Here is a 17,715-nt window from a genome sequence, read left to right as displayed (position 1 = left end):
GAATTTAAAGAACTTTAGAAGAACTCACCACTCACCCTCTCTCCTCAGTTCTTCTTACACTATTCCTATTTAATGCGATGGCTTTGTGTATACTCTCAAATTAACCCTGTGACTCTCATTAACATGTCTTTACTCTGAAATCTTTGCAATAGCCTAAAAATTTCAGGCCTACACTGTTACCTTCTTACCATTCAGAATTCTTGGAGGGGAAAGAGAGAATTGAGAATTTTAGACCAAGCTAATATGCAGATCAGAGTTCAAAGTAGACTGGTATGTCATATTCCCACCCCTTTTATAAATCCTTGGTGTCAGGCTTCCTGGTAGGTTTTTTTCTACATAATTTTGCCATTTTTTAAAAAATTGAATCCTTAAGAAGAAGAGTACTTCTGGTTGTCAGTGAAAAAAAAAAATAATCTAAATCACCCACGATGCCTTAGGCCAAGTAAAAAGGATATTTCCTGAGAGGCCTCATTCTCACACTTTGATATGTCAATGGTGGGTTAGGAATAACCATGACATCAAGTTTTTCCTGAAACCCCTCTCCATGAGGCCGCTCAGAAGCTAACCAGAGCCTTCAAATTCATACGGTTTTCCACTGATGGTTTGCAGTGATGACAAAAGAACAAACCCAGAAAGCGTTAATTCTTTGCTTGGTGAGGCCTCTTTCTAAAGCTTCTACTACTGCTATATCTACTGGCCAGCTCCATATTTCTTTAACATTTAAGGGGTTTAACCTGAGTCAAAGCATCTCATTTTCCTGAACAAAGAAAATTTATTATGGATGAATTCTTCACTAACTTGAGATTTGGGATAACCTTTCACAGATTTATAGATCTTTTAAAAAGGCAAAGACTGATAAAAATGTTGTGTTGATAGACAGAATGCTCAGTCCTGTTTGGAGTTACTATAATTCATAACATGCTTTTAAAGTACTGACCATAGGAGTACTTTTGGTACAGTCATATGACTGCATATTAATAGACACAAAATGACCAGCTTCCCTGATGTCGCACATTAAAAAAAAAGAAAAGGTTGTTCATAGCTAGAACATATATCACTAGAGGGATATTTTTCATTAGAGAATGAATCTACAGCCTGCCAATTGCAATGTTGTTGTGATTTATAAAATGATAAAAAATAACCAAAAGGCTTTATGCTAACAATTAGAAAGGTAGGTGAAAGTGCTCTCGTACTGTAGATGAATGAAGTTAATGAAGCAGAACTCGTTGATTCCAGCAGAGAAATTGTTCCATGGGATTACCCCTTTAAATGTGCAGCAGACTTTATCTGCTAGTATTCAAAGTCAAGGGTGCAAATTCTCTTTGCAAGGAAGACCATATAATATTGTCATTTTTTGTAATTTCAAAACTCAGTTTTCAAAAAAATGCATTTAATAAAATACAAGCAAAAAGACATGCAGCAATACAAAGACTTTTCTAGCAAACAAAATATGGGAATATTTTCCTTCTAAACAACTAAAGCAAATATGCCTGGTATTTTTCAGGTTTCTAAAAAGATTTTCTCACCAGTAGTCTATTTCTCCCTACGAATACAGTAATAGAAAAGGTAGAATTTTTTTTCCAAATAATAATAAACACTTCCACTAAAGATGAAACATCTTCAGATATGGCATAAACCACAGTATTAAATGATGAATTACCTTCCCCGGAACTGAAGGATAAACAAAAACCTGGTGGCAGCACAAGTAAGGCTGAGAAAGATGATGCAGTTCAGCAGCCTGACTCATGGGCCGAAACCAAGCAGCCCCAAACCCTCCGAAACATAGGCAGGAACTGGATGAGACCCAGACAACCGTTATTTTCTGTGCGCCAGGATGTGACTTCTTTCCAGCAAGCTGTCAAAACCCTCCCACTGCTGACCCTTCTTTTCCATTACTTTTCTATCAAACTATCTTTATTTTCTGTTTTACAAAGGAAGACTTAAGTTTTGTGAAGTAAATGTTCCTACAAAAAATGATTTCAGAAAATCCCCAATCTAAAAATTTGTACCAGACATGGCAAATCATAACCTCCTAGTTCAAGAGATTAACATGCAGAGCATTCATCAGTATGAATCATATGAAGAAAAAAAGCAGCTCATCATAGCTGAACTCCCTGTGACTTGCTAAATGAGTAGCTGACAAAGCAGCACGACCTAGTGTGCCATGTGCCAGACTCAAAGCCAGGGACCCAAGTTCCTATCCATCTCTGATGTCATTTTCCCCCTCAGCAATACCGGGTATAATGACTCTTCACAAGACTTTCTTCATCTAGAAACTGTTAAATAAGGTTGGCAATATTTTTACAGCACTTTGAACAGACTATTTTTCCCTATGGAAGCATAGGAAAAGTTCAGTCTTTATCATTTTTTCAACATAATTTGTTCCTGTGTGTAGGGGATGTTAGAAAGATCATCATGATATTCTTTTTTGTCTCTTGCACACTCTCATTAATTTTGGCATTAAAGAGTAGATATTTCCTTGTAAGACAAAGTATTCAAAAATAATGAGAAATCCAAAAAAAATAAAAAGGGACAAATTCCATGTACGTACTTGACATCATCGAAGGCACTCATCTGCAGCTTCAGGAGATCTGCCACTTCCTTTATTAACTCCAAGCCCTTTTCCACACTCAGGGGGCTGTTGAAAGGGAGCAAGAAAACAGAGCGTTACGAAAATGGAACTCATCAATACTTGAGAGGCTAAAAGTCCCAAAAGAGTTATCACCTTGGCCTCTTAGAGTCTGAAAGCCACCACTAACTGTATTCCTGTCACATAGTGATCGTGATATCAAGGGAATTGGGATCAGGTGCTTCTTCAGGCATGATGAATCACCTGAATTTTCCAGCAATAAGACAAACAATAAGGTGTAAATGGAATTGTTAGGAAGTGTAATGGGCCCATGATGCAGCAACCAGTTCATCTCAGTCCTCAATAAAAAATGTAATAAAGTAAAAGGACAGAAAGAGAGAAAAGGATTGACGAGACAAGGAGGGAAACAAACAATGAAAGTCAAATTGCAGGCTCGGTATCAAATGGACAAGGGAAAAGCATATTTTTAAATTCATTAGTTTTTAAAATGAATCTTCACCCAGTGAAAGGATACAAAATTATTATGGATTTGAAAGTAAACAATGGAGCAAGGCACACAGTCCAGAGGACACTGATTAGATACATAGGATTTAGTCTGGTGTGTGCATGCACTGCTGACAGAACCCACTTTAAATCTTTTTAACCTTTGTCAATGCCACATTTACATTTTTTAATTTAGAAAACAGGTTACAATCAAGCCTAACACATGACGACTGCTATCATTTAAAAAAGCGCTTATCTAGATGCAAAATTTATATTTGCAAACATTTCAGGTTATTAGAGTTGTTACAACTCTAAAGATGCATTAAGAATATTCTGTTCGTAAAATACAGATCATACCTTGTTTAGTTGTTGTTCAGTACTGTGGAACCAAGTACAAAAGTATTAAGAAAGTAAAAGATAAGGAAATTATATAACAATGTCCAGTGAGAACAACAGATACAACGTTCTCTAAATCGTGATTATAGAATTATTCTCAACATTGTTAAAGCCCCAAAGATCATAAAATTAAACCTTACAAGCTTGATACTTATCTAACTTATGCCACAGTAAATCAGAAACAACTTTGATGAGACTAATCCAGGGGAAAAAAGGTTCTGTATTTTTTCCTTCAAGGATTTATTACAAGTAGGAGAAGGAGGTGTCAAAAAATGTACAATTAGACATGATCTTTTCAACTGGACTAAGGGGAAAAAAAGATTTTTTCAAAGCTCTGCGCCTAGGTTATTATTTCTGCTTCACAGTGAAAGTTTTTGAATCTAATTTTATATCACGGTAATCATTGCCACAATTTTATTTATTGTCTGCAATGAACGCTGTTTATTCATTCATTTATTTATTTATTTATTGCACTGGGTTCTGCATACACTGCCCTAAGGGCACCTCTATTTAAATAATGGGATGTCTCATGCGGATCTCGGTTAGGACGGAATTGCTCAGCCTCCTTTCATGCTACTAGCCCAAAATGCTCAAGAGACCTCCTGTCACACAAGCAGAGGTAGCCCCTCAAGGCACCAGATAAATTTAGTTTTTCTAGATGTCTAAGACAGAAATGTTCTTGTGTGAAAGTAACAAAAGAACCTGATTGTTTCTGTAAGGAAAAAAATGTACTATAGATTATTCATAGAACCCTTATATTTCAAGGACTGACAGTGGGTAGAAATGTGATTATTCCCATCACTATGAAAGCAGATTGTCATAGTGACTCAGGGGCTTATGTGTTAATTAAATCTTTTCTCCCAAAGATGTTGGCTTAAATTTTATGGAAATGATTGGTGTCTGCAAGTGGGCTTTTACTGTAATAGCAAGTCTACACAGCAGTGCAGGCAAAGTCTGCTGTGTACATTGGTGTCTTTTTTTTACCAGGGGACTCTCATTTGTAAAAGCTCAACCTCCCACTCCCTGCTTACTCCTCCTCCCCTGAAAAGGCATTCCCCAGCTTCAAACACAAGGTATGCTGCTACAAGCCAATGTAGCAACAGTAATGGGAGATGTGATCACGGCATTTGAATCCTACAACCCAGCAAGAATGCTGGAGAGAAAATGGTGCTGGAAGGCCATTCTTTTGCAAGCCTGAGCACCCAGGAGCAGTCTTAGTAACTCTCATCCTATACCAGACTAAAACACATACATAGGTTCACAAAATCACATGCAGTTTGTTAGGCTAAGAAATTGTCATTCATAACGGCACAGGAAAGCTGTGAAATCATTACTCTTTGGTATCAGTACTATTATTGATCACACTACCACATTTGAGGATTCACATTAAGAATGATTAATTTATATCACGATATTTTCCAATGCAATTTTTCTGACTTCTTAACAATTGATACATACTAGTACTGTCTATTACAGTTCTGTTACAGTTGTATTGTAGGAGAGTTGAATATTCAAAACCTTCCTCTAAAAATGCCAGAACATTATTCTCCACACCCTATTTCTGCTTTGCTTTTGTTTAGTGTTGCATTTTGCTCAGTGTTGCATGGTTTGTACAGTGATTGCCTTTAGCTTTGTTTACACAGAGAGAATACACCGTTCCCACCAGCGCAGCACTAAGCAAACTAGCCTACCTTGCAACAGCACGGTACGCTGACATCACCCATCTGATTTCAGGTTTATACCAGGACTGTTACTAGAAGACAACTTGCAAACATCACCTATCCTCCCGCCCGTGGTCCTCCCACACATCCCCAGTGCAAGCACACAGTACTTGTGGAACAGCCACTATTTGAGCTCTTTCACATACTATCCTTGGTTTTCGGCTTGCTTGATTCAGTCCTACAGGGGAAGAAGTTTCTGTCTTATAGAGTGGGGTTTTTCTCATGAATATGATTCATCTATTGATTGTGAGGGTTCAACAACTATGGAATTAATTCAAGGGAAAGTGTTACATAAACCAAGAAAGAAAGACAAAAAATGATTGTTCAGGTAAGGAACAAATAGTGAGATACTCCAGACAGAAATTGTAATAGTAGAAAAAAGACTCTTTAGACAACCCTGACAATGAAACTATTTTATCAAGGCCAAAGACTTGGAGAAAAGCTAAGGGTGGGGAGAGCATTCATACTACTTTGTCTGAACTGTTAAGATGGTCATTTCAGTTCCCTATAGTGGGGAAGGAGAGAGGGAAACCTCTTTTTAGTGACGAGCCTTGGGGACACTCGGAGCAGCACGGCACCGAGTGAGTCTCTGGGCTATGGCCCCTCAGTTTCCAGACATGCTACGACACAGGTCCAACTCATACGCATCTTCTTTTGGGAGCCTGTGATAACATATTTCAGTACACCATTGCAGTACACCAGTAATGGTAAACCCTTAAAAGAGAAATCACAACTTACTTAAGCCTCAGAGATACAAAGCATATACTGGAAAAAAAACAAAAGAAGCAAAAGGCCTACCCATGGATGCTATTTATGCTTTGCAAGTTCTCTTGAAGCTGGCTAACCATTTCTATGTCAAAGAAAATTAATGGCTCTTGCAGTGTCTTTAACAGTCCTTCTTGATTTTACCACTACTTTTCTTGATTGCCTTGAAGGTTTCTGATCACCTTTGATCTAAATTTTGGCCTTGGAAAGAATAAACTGTTGGATGGCATAGCACCTTTTTGCAGATGACATAGGTGTTGCCAGCTGAGATCCTGAGACAGTGGTTACTTTGGGTTTCCTACCTTTGCTCTCATTTCACTTGCTGTAGATTTCTCTTTTGCATCTTCTTTCAAGTTAACTGTGCTAAGATACGATAATAGCCAAAACAAAATGTGATACATCTCACAGTTTAAAACAATCCTTTTGAGGTCCTTTTCAGGTTTCCATCTCCAGTTCTCTACAGCTTGGAAGATGAAAAGAGAGAAAGAAAATATGGAAAATTCATGTATAACTAACTAACTTCCATTGTTTTATCTTCTAATGCCATCTCTGTCTGTGAGTGCTAGCCTAAATATTATTTTTCAGTTGACAGATTCAGACCCTACTGAACCAGTAGCAGAACTCTGTCTCTCTCAGATGCCAATCTCTATCTCATATTATTTGTAGAATATAGTTTGTTTGACAGGTTAATGACAATGAAGAAATAAATGGGGAATGAAATATAAATATTTCCTTTGGGGTTTATGTAGATATATATATAGTTTTAAAGTCTGTCAGTGTCATCTGCAAAATATTTCGCGGCTGCTTTCGTTTAATCTCACTTTTCAGGGCACAGCTCTTGTACTAAACTCTTTATACCTGCTGGAGCATATGGCTGATATCTCTGCTAAAAATACCCAATGTTATATGGTAGTATTACATTATCCCCTCAGATGAAAGGACTCCCCAGCTCAGTGCAAGAATCTGATGTCATGATTTAACATCATGACATAACCATGAAAACTTCTCTATCCATTTTAACCATATGAAAAATAAATAATCCAATCCATACCTACTTGTCTGAGCTAAAATAATCATGAGCCAATCAGCTCCCTATAACTTCATCAAGAGTTTTGTCTAGCAAAAAAAAAAAAAAAAGGCAGATCTAGGTTATAAAGCTGTATTATTTAGAAATGAATCTGAAATGAAAGTACAGGAATAAATATCTCTTAACTTTATTGTGAGCTGCTAAGCACTTCTGAAAATTAGCATAATCCATTTAAATGCTCAGGAGTGGATTTGGGAGCCCAACTTTATGTAATTGTTTGTTAAAATGTTTCCACAAAGCGTATTGGATGTTGAATACAGGAAAATTAGATTGCCTGGTGAAAATAACATTCTGTATCTTCCAATATCTAAATCCCTCCCAGTGAGGGAGCTGAAAACAGAAATATTTTAACAGTCCACTTACAGAGGTAATTTAAATAATAGAACATTGCATTATAGTCTCCCTCTGCTACTGTCTATTAAAGATTGTACTTTTCATTTGCGCAATTTACAAGAAAAATACAGTGATGAGGAGTCATTTCTAAAATCTGGTCCCAGAAAGTTGGCACAACTTAGAACAATCCCATTAAGTGATTTTCTTCTCAGTCACTGCTACAAAATGTATAGAATTTGCTAGCCATTTTTTTTTAATTTGTCTATACAATTGCACTGTCTTCAGTGGTTTTATACATAAGTGAGAGAAGATCTGTTGCTGGATGAATTATGAATGATGATGAGAATATGCCTTCATGTGGAAGAGGCCTATCAAGTTACCCTGGTCAAGACATCTTCCTGACCCTCAATTTCACTACCCATAAAATGAAGGCAATGATACCAACTTTCTTTGTCAGATGCCTAGTATTGTTATATAAAAGACTGTTATTATTTGACATGATTTGCATCCCTTCTGGATCTAAGAATAGAAAGAGCAGCACTACTGGCTGTCCCTAAAGGCTACATATATTTCTCCCTACCAAATATGGAGATGTTGTTGTAGTACTGAATACCATGTAACCCAAAAATTAACTTTTAGTTATAATAAAAATTTCTCTCATTCCCTACCAAAAATTTTGTTCCAAACTTTTTCAGCACAGGGGATCTGACTGGTTTTAGAGCACACCTGGCTGATTTTAGAACATATTTAGAGCACCCGGATCCAGGTAAAGATAACTTCTCCCTCACTGGTGAGTTAGTAGCTTTGCTAAATGCCTGCTATGGGCAAATGGAGTAGGAGGCAAGAGTTATGGACCAGATGTGCCTCACAAATGGCCAATTAGAGCACTTCAACAAAAGAGTAGTGCTGAATATTGGATGCTGATCTCAAGACCAGTTGAGCTTCATGCTGCAATTTTCTGAACAATGCTACAAATGGATGCCACGTTTCCAAGAAGTTCCCAAGATAAACTACAGATGTGATGAGTGAGAACAACTACTTTGAATAATGGGTTGCCTATTTTTGACCTGGACCTAATGATTTATGCATTCAAGGCTCAAAGCTTCCCCTTCTGGTTAAAGAACAAGAAGGAAACATGTAAATGAAGGAACAGGAGGAGTTCTGCAGGGAGCAACACTGGCAGCATGGCCAGCTCTGCATGCTGAGCTAAATGGAGCTCAAACTCTAATAAAAGCCAGTGGGCAATGTCAAAGGGAACAAGAGGAAAAACAGAAGTAAACAATGATGAAAACTATATGTTCTGTATTTCCCAACATGCTTGTCAAAACAATCCCATAAATTGATCCATTTTGGTAGTGAAAAATCTGATCCAGTTATACAGATGGCTTGATTGCTAGCGTTTGCCAAGCCTGCTCCCAGCCCAAGGAGAGCAACATGTAGCTCAATGTTATGCTGAGGTTATGTCAGTCTCGCAAGCAGTTGCTCTCATTTGCTTTTCCTCCTCCCAATTGCCAAGTGTCTTCGGAAACCCACTTACTGAACTCTGAAATGGTCCCTTAGTGCCGTCATTCAAATTATGTATTGTCTTTACCAGACTGTACCTAGTGCCCTTCCAATACTCTGTTTAGCAATTGTAATGCAGCACTGTAATGGACATCCAGTCAGCCCTGTCAGATTAGTTCAATTGAATCATTTTCTGCAAAAATGAAGAATAATCTACAGTACAGAAATAGGCCTGACATTGGGAATTGCACTCCTTAAACCTAAATGTCAGTCTAATCCCCAGTGAAATCTTAAGTAAGGTAGGGTTCAATCCACCTAAAATTTGCTTAAATCGGGACACAGGCAATGAAGGCCGGCTTGCCCATTTTTAAGAGTGCTGAGCACTGCACCAAAATTGCAACACATTTCTCTACAGCCTGAAAGTTGCCTAAGTGCTTAACTCCAGTCCTTCTGGCAGTATCAGAAAGTACATTTTCTAGGGAGGTAAATGCCACTCTCACACCCAGCCTCAGTTTTGCCATCCAAACTCGAGCACAGTGGCATCTCCACTCCACCCATTTCCCCTGAAGAAGGTTCAAAAGTTTGGCTACACCTGTGTTCACCTTGAATAGTGTTGAATCCACATCTCAACCAGAGGAAGGTAGAACCTGAACCCAGCACCTAGGACTTTTGGGGAGGAGAAATTTTTTATTTAGATTAATGTTTACTTTAAAAACACTTTCAATATCTACTAATGTAAAATGCACACATGCTTGAAAACTAAGTTTGGACCAGCAGTCTTCCTTCCTCCCAAGTGCTGCTAGTTAAAAGTCATGTTCTCTTGCATGTTGTCTATCTTCCTCTGTTGCTTTTTTGCCCAAAGATGAACCACTGGGGCATCAAGAGGGTGATGGACAGTGCTATCGCTCAGTGCTGGTACACAGAGCACTCTCCTAGGATGTGGGAGTTAAACCTGTTCAGACTAACTTCAGTAACATCTCTTCCATCTCCTGCTTCACTTTCTAACCCCTGCAATAATAAGCAGAAGACAGGCAGAAGATACTACACATGGTGCCTTTTAGCAGAGGAGCACTGGACACACTGGATCCCAGAATATCCTACTTGTTTGGCATGTCTCAGTGAAACAGGGAGATACCTTGCAGTCTGGGCTGTCTTCTGGAGTCTCCACAAGTCCCTTCTAATCAGTGGAGGAAAGGAGGTGCCTAACTTCTCTGCGTGGGTATGTCTTCATTTGTCTCTCAGGGAGCTCAACGATGTCAAATGAAGTGGATGACATCCCCATCCTTGGGGAAGGTGTGCAGCATCCAGCAGCTCTAAGTTTAGCACCTAAATGAGACAGTCTGGCTTTCACCCTAAATTCTGAAATAACTGCATTTCAGCTTTAAACCTAGAAAAGTGCCTTAAAAAGAAAAGGTATTAACCACATGGATAACAAGACAGATACCCAACACTTTTGAAAACAGAAGCTGAATGGACTAAATCTGTTGAAGAATTTAATTTCAGTAATCAACTTTTATTAAACAATGAGAGGTACATGTAGATAATGCCCTGCAGGTGAAAGCATCGGGTTACAACTGTAGGATTCTTTCTCAGTTGGGCCTTTACCCCACAGATTCACACGTCAGCAAAAATAATCTACCAGAAGACCTAATCTGACAACCGCCTGGATGGGTTCACCAAAAATCACTGCCTTCTAGTGGTGGTACCTTACTGTAGCAGCTAATCTGAGGCTTGAGCTGACAAACATAATTTTGTTGGTCCTGCTTACCTCTGTATTTATTCTGAGTGTTTATAACTAGGATTTTTTAACACTTGTTCACTTAGTAGGTACACACAGGAGCTTCTTCCATGTTGAAGATTTTCTTTTTTTAGTACTGATCTTGGATACGTTTTTTTTTTTTCCTCTAGTCTTTTTAAGTACTGAATTTTAAGAAGGATGCACTCCATAGTTTAAAATAATTATTTAAGAAAGTTTCACCTGGCCATTTCTCAATAATGACTCTGTGCATTGACATCAAATTGGCTTCCTCTCATTGACAGGGCAACAGTCTATAACAGTATCACTTTCTTAATATGCAGCACAGTCTCCTTAGTACTGCAGATAAAAAGCTAAACTTAAAAAAAAAAAAAAAAAAAAATCAAAGTTCAGAAATATGGGTCTGGAATACCATGTAGAATGCTTTAGAGGGTCAAATAAAGAGGCCACCTTTAGCATGAATAATGTTGAGGACTGGCTTTCTCCAGCTGCTAAAACCAATTGGCAGCAGCATGGGCATTGACTAGGCTTCAGGTAAGCTCCCTGCTGATGGGAAGCTGGAAGGAACAGCCCAGCCAGCTCCAGCACAAGCTGCCATCCTCCCTCCATGCCTGGAAAAGAGCTGGTATATTTGTCACAGGGCTCAGGCTGAGTGATGAGACTCTGAGGTGTACGGAGGCATGTCAGAACTTCTTTAAAAAGACTTCCAGATACACTAGGAACTGTCTGTTTGCTTATTATTTGCTCTAACAAATACAAAAGATTAAATCTAGTAGAGGGAGTCTATTTGAACAGGTGACAGTAGCTGCAGCACTTTTAACCACCACCTTCACGGGCCGGTATCTGATTCCTTTCACACCGTATCTCCACTCTCAGTGCGTTGCTTCGCAAGGAGAAGCAGAGGAGCCAGAATGCCAGGACTTGAGCACTGCCTCTCCATGGGCAAGAGGCTGGTGCATACCAGCTATGACTGCTTTGCCTGCTAAAAGCAGTCAAGAGAAAAGGGTAAAGAGGGGGGAAGCAATTTCCAGTTCCTGCTGCTGGGATCAAGAAGGAGCCAGAAGAGCAGTTGCTGAAGGGAGCACATCCCCAGCAGTACATACTAACCCCAGACCTTGAGTCAGTTCTCAGCAGCAACCACCAGCACGAGACTGAAGGTTATTTTAAACCACCTCGGACATGCTACTGCCTGATTTTCCTAAGCCAGCAGTAAATACAGGAGAGTCCAAAAAGAAGACCTGAGAAATAAAATAAAGTCAAAGATAATTCTGGAAAAGTTCTGAAGGAGGGCAAGAGAAGTGGTCAGCTGAGATACATCTCTGTAAGGACTACTTAGGAAAAACAATGCTGTGACAGACAGAAACCGTTAGTTCTTTTTTTTTTTTTTTTTTTTTTGTCTTGAGCACTGTTGTGTTCACGTTGCTAAAAATCAAGAAAAATAGATGTTAAAAATATTGTCCAGTAACAGTATTCAACATTGGCCTCAGCTCCCTGAGGAAAAATTTAAAAGATGTGAGGGTTGCTATGAAATTGCCAGTATTCAGGCAGTTGCCCAAAATCCAGTTTGAAAGTAGCAAAACATCCATATTCTATCCCAGGAGTACTAGGGACACCTGACCAAATAAATGAGAATATTATATATGAAAAGACCAGAATCCAACTGACTCAGTTTCTGACTCCAGTGGTCAGATACAAAAATGGTGCCATTTTATCCTTACATGAACCTCATGAAACAAATGAACCTCGTGTTTCCAGATTGGGATGATAATCTCAGCCATGCACTCTGTTTTGAAGTGCACCCACTGCACTGCAGCCTAGGCAAAGAACAGAGATCAGAAATCAGTCCCTCTTGCCTTGTACCCTGCAGAAAGAGTACTCCTTCTGAAAATAAATAAATAAGACTATGGTATAATTCTACAATTAGTTAATGTGATCATGTATATGCTCATTACTTATAAAAATCTCTCTCTTTTTAAAAAATCTCCTGCTGAACTCTCGACCTCAGTGATATATATTAGACTAGTTTGTGTTTTAGAAATACACAGCAAGGAAATGGGCCACCGACTTCAGGATTTGCTTGCCTTCGTTTAAATTTTCAAGCCTGAAAATATGCGCCACCATACCAAGGGCAGGATTCATGTATCTAAACACAGCAAATCTTTTCTTCAAAATTTTCCACAGCCTCAAAGACCAGACTCTGAGGAGTTTTAAGAATACCTTTTCTTTTTCTTTTTTTTTCCAAAAAGAACTATTTTTGTTAATGTCTATTATTCTGTCACACTTCTTCCAGCTGAATTTCATCTACCGTTGTGCTTCTTAATCCCTCAATGTATTTAAATCCATCTGGAATTTTTCTAAATCCTCCATAGTTCTTCCTAAAAGAGACAATTTGCCCATGGGGTACCACTAATCTCCCTACACGCTGAGAAGCGGCAGTTCATGACGAATCTTCCTCTCCTATCTCATAACCAGTTCTTAATCCGCAGTGACACCCTGGCCCTTGCTCTGTGACTCACTCTCCTTAAAGTCCCTATGAAGAGCATCCCATTTATCTCCTGTTGATTTGAAGGGTAGGTGCAACTTGCAGTTTTGCTGATACAGCAGCTTTTCTCCCGGGAGAGTCTGACGTATCTCATCAGAAGGTGTTTTGCTCCTGAGGGTCTTCCAGGTGCAGAGCTGCCGCGAAGGAGAAGAGAGGGTCCCTGGCACTGCATTCTGGAGGATGAGGCTCAGGGGCCTTCAGATATAAATAGGCAAGGCTTAAAATATGAATAGTAGCTTATCGTTGATGTGGTCTGAGAGTCGGTGATCACAGCACTACTCCACCTCAGAGAAGCTGAAAACAATACTAGGAAACCTTTTATTTTAAGGACACGGTTTAATTTTTTTTTTCTCTTTTCTATTTTTTTTCTTCTCTTTTTTTTTTCTGCTAAGATTAGTAAATATTTTAACAAGCAACATAATGGAAAACTCAGCTACTGAAGTATGAAATAGAAGGATGTGAACCTCTTTGTCTGTAAATTTCAGTAGTAACTGAACTATGGAAGGGCTTCTGATGCTATCACAATAAACAGACGTAGCTTTACAAGGTTTCTCAAGAGATTTTCACTCCCCTCTTCCCACTGACTCCTATCTCCTGGGAACTGGCTTCACAGCACTTTCTAGCACACCAACACCACTATTCTCTGACCTGAAAGGTCACTTACCAAACCTGGCTGATTTAGCTACTAGCTACCAATACCTGAGCCATATGCCCTGCAATCCAGAGGAAAGATATCACGTTTGCCCGAGGAGGGAATAAATGGTAAATGGTGTCATCTACACATGTCCCATGGAAGGAGTGAGGGCTCCTGCCACCTTAGGGAACACAGGGCATGTCAGAGAAGACATGGCAACACAGTGACATGACTCTCCCATTCTCATCAGGTTGGCAACCACCAGTATAAAGCTATTGAATCCAGCCTTCTTCAGCTCCTACTTCTCTTTTTCTAGACACAAAGGAAGTGTCACTCATCACAGGAAAGATACATATTATCCATACAGTGGAGAAGAAACAGACATTAGAGTGGTTTGCTCCAGGTCACAGAGGAGGCAAGTGGCATAGCAAGGACTACTGGGAATGTTTTAACATCAAAGTAATTTATAGTGTTGCCATTAAATTCTTTGAGCTTACCAAGCCTAAAAAAAAAAACATTTAGACACCAAAATTGTATTTATTTCTCTTGTCTGGAAGTGCCCCTGAGAGTAACTCATCCAATAATCTATAATGAAAGTCCTGGGCACTGATGCTTCAAGTCCATGGCATTACAACAGCCTGCCTTGTCTGTCTGAGTTTGAGTCTTTTGTCCGTGTTTCAGTGTAGTCTCATATATCTTGAAGCACATGGCCCTGGTAAAGACTTAGAGAAGGAATGTATTTCAGTGCTAAGTGGATTTAATTTGGTTTGAATGCAGTCCGTGCCTTAAATTTAGTTAAATAATGATTAATTTTGTAAATGGTAGACATTTATTCAGGATTCATGAAAGCAACCAAATAACTTCTGAGCACAGAGCTACTCACTGGATTTTTTGAGAGCTGCCTGACTTCACAGCACTGTTATTGTAATCATTCTAAAGACACTGCAATTTTATTGCATTGGGCTGCAGTTTCATTTTTCTATGCTTGTTTCCTCAAAGGCTTTATTAGCCATAAAACCTTTTTAAGCTTACTTCTGTTTTGACAGCTCAGCGAATTCCCACTTTCCGTAATTTTTTCCCTCTTCTCCCACACCAGTAAGTGTGAATTTAAACCTCTTAATACAGACAGGTTCAAGTCCAGACCAATTTGTAACACAAATGACACTTTCTAAAAATCAATGGCAGTGGTCAGGCTATGAAGGTCAGAGGAGATAACGGCATCATGGAAACACAAGAGTGATAGAGAAGTCGAGAAGGATCAAGTCTCTAGAGTTATAATGGAAGTATGACACTGTGCCAGCCTGTACTTGCATTACTTCAAACACACACTACCTCCAACTGTGTTAATAGCAACAAATTCATACAGATGCTTTGTCGCTAGCATAAGCATGGAAATAATGGCAATAATTTGTGCCATAATTGTGATGTACTCCTTTCTGAGGCTGAAACGGACCCCGCCAAAATACTCCCTAATGCTTTTTAAGCTGAATGGTAGAAACAGTGCTGGAGTCCCCTTGTCATGAACCCTGAATCTCTGATGCAAAAAATACTTGAAGATGCAAAATTGTTCTTTCATATCAAATTACTCCTTCATAAAAATAATTAATAAATGAGATTGAGGACAACTGATCATACACATTTTAATGCACTTCCAACTTTTCATTCTTTCCCTTCCTTCATATCTTCCCTCTTCCTTCAAGGCAGCTTAAAGCCCAGACCAATTTATAATGCAGATGGTTTAAATTAAAAATGACAAAGAATATCCAACAACCTACCGTTAAAGAAGCACAAAAATTTCTGTAAGAGATCCAAACTTTAAGGATTTTAAAACTGACTTTTTATAAAAATCATTCTGCACACTATTAAGAAATTAAATTTATTTCTATAGCAGATATACCTAGTGTTTAGATTGTGGCATACCTTCTTCAAACAAATTCCAGTAGAAAACCAGAATATCTACTTGAAAGAAAAATCAAATATTTTCTCTGTTCCGATTTATTCTCTGTGTTCTGAATTAGTCCTCACTGATTTTCTCCTTAATAGTTTTCATTTGCGTGAAATAAAAATGACTTAGAGCGAGATTAATATTACTTCATTCTACTTTTAAGTGGTCAGGCATTTACATTGTGTACACATTATCCGAGTTAAGAAATTCCAAAAAAATTTCAGGTGTGAAAATTAAACGATGGCATTTTTATATCTGAGCTTCCCAGGATTGGGCAGAACAGCACTGATGAAAAAGTACTGGTAGATAATAGACTGCATTATGATTCAGTTGCTGCATTCCCGGGAATCCTGATCTTTGGCTTTCTTCTTCTCACTCATTTCAAAAGCTTAAAATTCACCACTCTTTTATAATGAACTACATGGTAATTACCCAAAAAACACTGTGATACACTAAAAGTATTGACCATATGGTATTGTGAGACATTGCAGCATCTCGGGGTTTTAATGACTACCCCTGTTTATAAAAACAGAGCACAGCTCACGGCCCCATCCCTAGCTTGCAGACACGTAACGTGCAGACTCAGCGGTTAAAGGTCTATAGCCTGGAGACAGTAACCCCAACCTGCTCACACAGAGGTTGTGGAGTACCTGCACCAGCCGCTCTCCCGAAAAAAGCCAGCGCATGATACCTGAGCAAGGGCTGCTAACGTGGCACAGAAGGTGTGGAAAGACAGAAAGGGGAGTGCCTGGGAATGTCTGTTCTGGGAAACGAGGGGCCAACAGCCATATATGTGCAGTTAAGTGGAGAGATACAAATGGGAGCCAGTCCTTGTGGCACTACTGGGGACTCCAAGCGCGCTCCTACAATTACCCATTGCCTTTCATCAGCTCAAGGGACCAGAGTGATTCCTTGCCATTAATGTTGCTAGTGAGACAGATCGACTGGTCACCAGATACATCATACATCATTTGTGCCATAATTGTGATTGTGCCAGAACATCTCTGGATGTTCCTCTAGAGGTAAAAATGCACATCTGGTCCTGATGGAAAGCAGATGGAAAACATCTGGGGAAGTGAAGCCCTAAGAGGAGGGAAAGATGGACCCTGGGAAGGACTTTTCTCTTGTAAAGTGATCTACATCAGCAGGTGAAAGTCATGTTCAGGGATAAAATATTTCAACAGATTTTGGAAGCACAAAAGCTAAGGGCAACAGAAGTAGAACAGACTATCATCATATCTCTGCATATACAACAGATAAGAAATTCAAAATATTCAAAGCTGAACTCTCATATTGAAAAAAACCACACGAGTATTTATTGCTCTCTATGGTAAAACTACAGTAACTGCTGTTTTTCTGTTATTTTCTTGTGCATGAATAAGAAGCATGAAGTATCATTTTCCTATGGGAATATATAATGTCAGAATTAAGGCAGTGGAGCAGTAGTGTGAGGGATATGATCTCTCTCTAAGTATCACAAGGAAACTGGAGGATTAGAGAGGAGAAAAATGTTTTTTATGTCTAGAAAACTCTAGGCAGTGTGAATAATTACATGTGAAGAGTTAGCCAAGGAAGATTCTAGATTTACATCTCCACCAGTAATGGTGCTAAGACAGAGTGACAGAATTGTCTCCACTGGATAAATTCATAGGCAAGTATTTTCCAGCTGTATTATTTAGGTAGGGGGTCAAGCTATGTTATCAGAAGCAAAACTTTTGGCTTTAAAATCAATGATAGACATTTATGGAATTTATTTATACAAGGGTAGAGACTGCTAGGGAAAGTGACAAAGTGGGGGATAAAAATTTTACATTTAACTTTTTTTTTAATGTGAGCAATGCTGTCCCTTGCTGATTTTAACAGACTTTAGTAGCAAGAGCTTTTCTGTTTTATGTATGTTTATAATTTTTAGTTTTTAAAGCCAGTTGTAGAAGTGAAGAATATGCACAAATCTTTTTCC

The 17,715-nt window shown here is 38.8% G+C and overlaps 1 protein-coding gene across 1 annotated transcript in view; it reads right to left on the bottom strand.

Moving 5' to 3' along the window:
• Nucleotides 1-17,715, bottom strand: part of PTPRN2 (protein tyrosine phosphatase receptor type N2) — a 664,954-nt gene that overhangs the window by 376,610 nt on the left and 270,629 nt on the right. The window contains exon 10 of the mRNA XM_030008997.2: nt 2,552-2,638. Within this exon, the coding sequence (XP_029864857.1) occupies nt 2,552-2,638 (87 nt within the window). The remainder of the gene's footprint in view (nt 1-2,551; nt 2,639-17,715) is intronic.

The sequence above is a fragment of the Aquila chrysaetos genome, chromosome 3, assembly GCF_900496995.4.
Source record: "Aquila chrysaetos chrysaetos chromosome 3, bAquChr1.4, whole genome shotgun sequence".
NCBI lineage: Eukaryota > Metazoa > Chordata > Aves > Accipitriformes > Accipitridae > Aquila > Aquila chrysaetos.
Note: the sequence above shows the minus strand (reverse complement) of the source record. Positions and strands in the feature narration are given on the sequence as shown.